General features: G+C 35.7%; 1 protein-coding gene across 2 annotated transcripts in view; it reads right to left on the bottom strand.

Annotated features, from left to right (window-relative positions):
* Positions 1 to 807, bottom strand: part of LOC106878125 (kelch-like protein diablo) — a 45662-nt gene that overhangs the window by 8493 nt on the left and 36362 nt on the right. For both annotated transcript variants that reach the window (XM_014927243.2, XM_014927242.2), the window contains one exon: positions 54 to 191. In XM_014927243.2, coding sequence (XP_014782729.1) covers positions 54 to 191 — 138 coding nt within the window. The remainder of the gene's footprint in view (positions 1 to 53; positions 192 to 807) is intronic.

Genomic DNA, 807 nt, shown 5'->3' with positions numbered 1-807 from the left:
TAACATCATTGCCTTAGATATGTAAGCTGCTTTAAGGCTCAATTTACACATACCAGCTCCACATAATGCATTTGGTAATTCAGGCCCCATTGACCAAGATTCTGTCTCTGGATCAAAGATTTCCACAGAACTAACACAGTGTTCTGGAATGAATTCCCTTCGCCACTTTTCGCTAACAGCAGCATTGCCACCTGAAGATAAAAAACAAACAAATTGAATCCCATTGTTAATACAAGTCAAATTATGAATTATATAAAATGATAATCCAACTTTTCAACCTCTTTGGTATGGATGGAATGCTTCTATAAATTCAGGTATTTGTAGTTATCTGGGTCAGTGCAGATTTAGCAGGCCTTAATTTTTTTTTTAAAGCAAGCCTAAACAATCTAGTTTTATTCAGGCTTACTATACCTAGGACTACATTATTCAATCTTTTATTTGAAAAGCAGTAGGATACAAGTCAAAGGAGATTTGACAACTATTTCTAGCAGACCAAATGATCATTGAACCTCCTTTGTTCAAGTGTTTATAGAAATTGAGGGAGAATGTTTAGTAGCTGAAGGTATTAACTGCAGTCTAACTAATCTGTATTTGTACTAACAGGTCATGCAGATACTGAATTAGACATTCAACCCTTGGTATGGTAAGATCTCATCTGTTATCTTTTACTTGTTTCAGTAATTTGACTGTGACTGTGCTGGGGCAGTGCCTTGAAAGGTTTTAGTTGAACAAATTGACCCCAAGACATTTTTTTAAAGCCTGGTACTTATTTTAGCAGTCTCTTTTGCTGATCCAACACTGGTTGTC

The sequence above is a fragment of the Octopus bimaculoides genome, chromosome 3, assembly GCF_001194135.2.
Source record: "Octopus bimaculoides isolate UCB-OBI-ISO-001 chromosome 3, ASM119413v2, whole genome shotgun sequence".
Classification (NCBI taxonomy): domain Eukaryota; kingdom Metazoa; phylum Mollusca; class Cephalopoda; order Octopoda; family Octopodidae; genus Octopus; species Octopus bimaculoides.
Note: the sequence above shows the minus strand (reverse complement) of the source record. Positions and strands in the feature narration are given on the sequence as shown.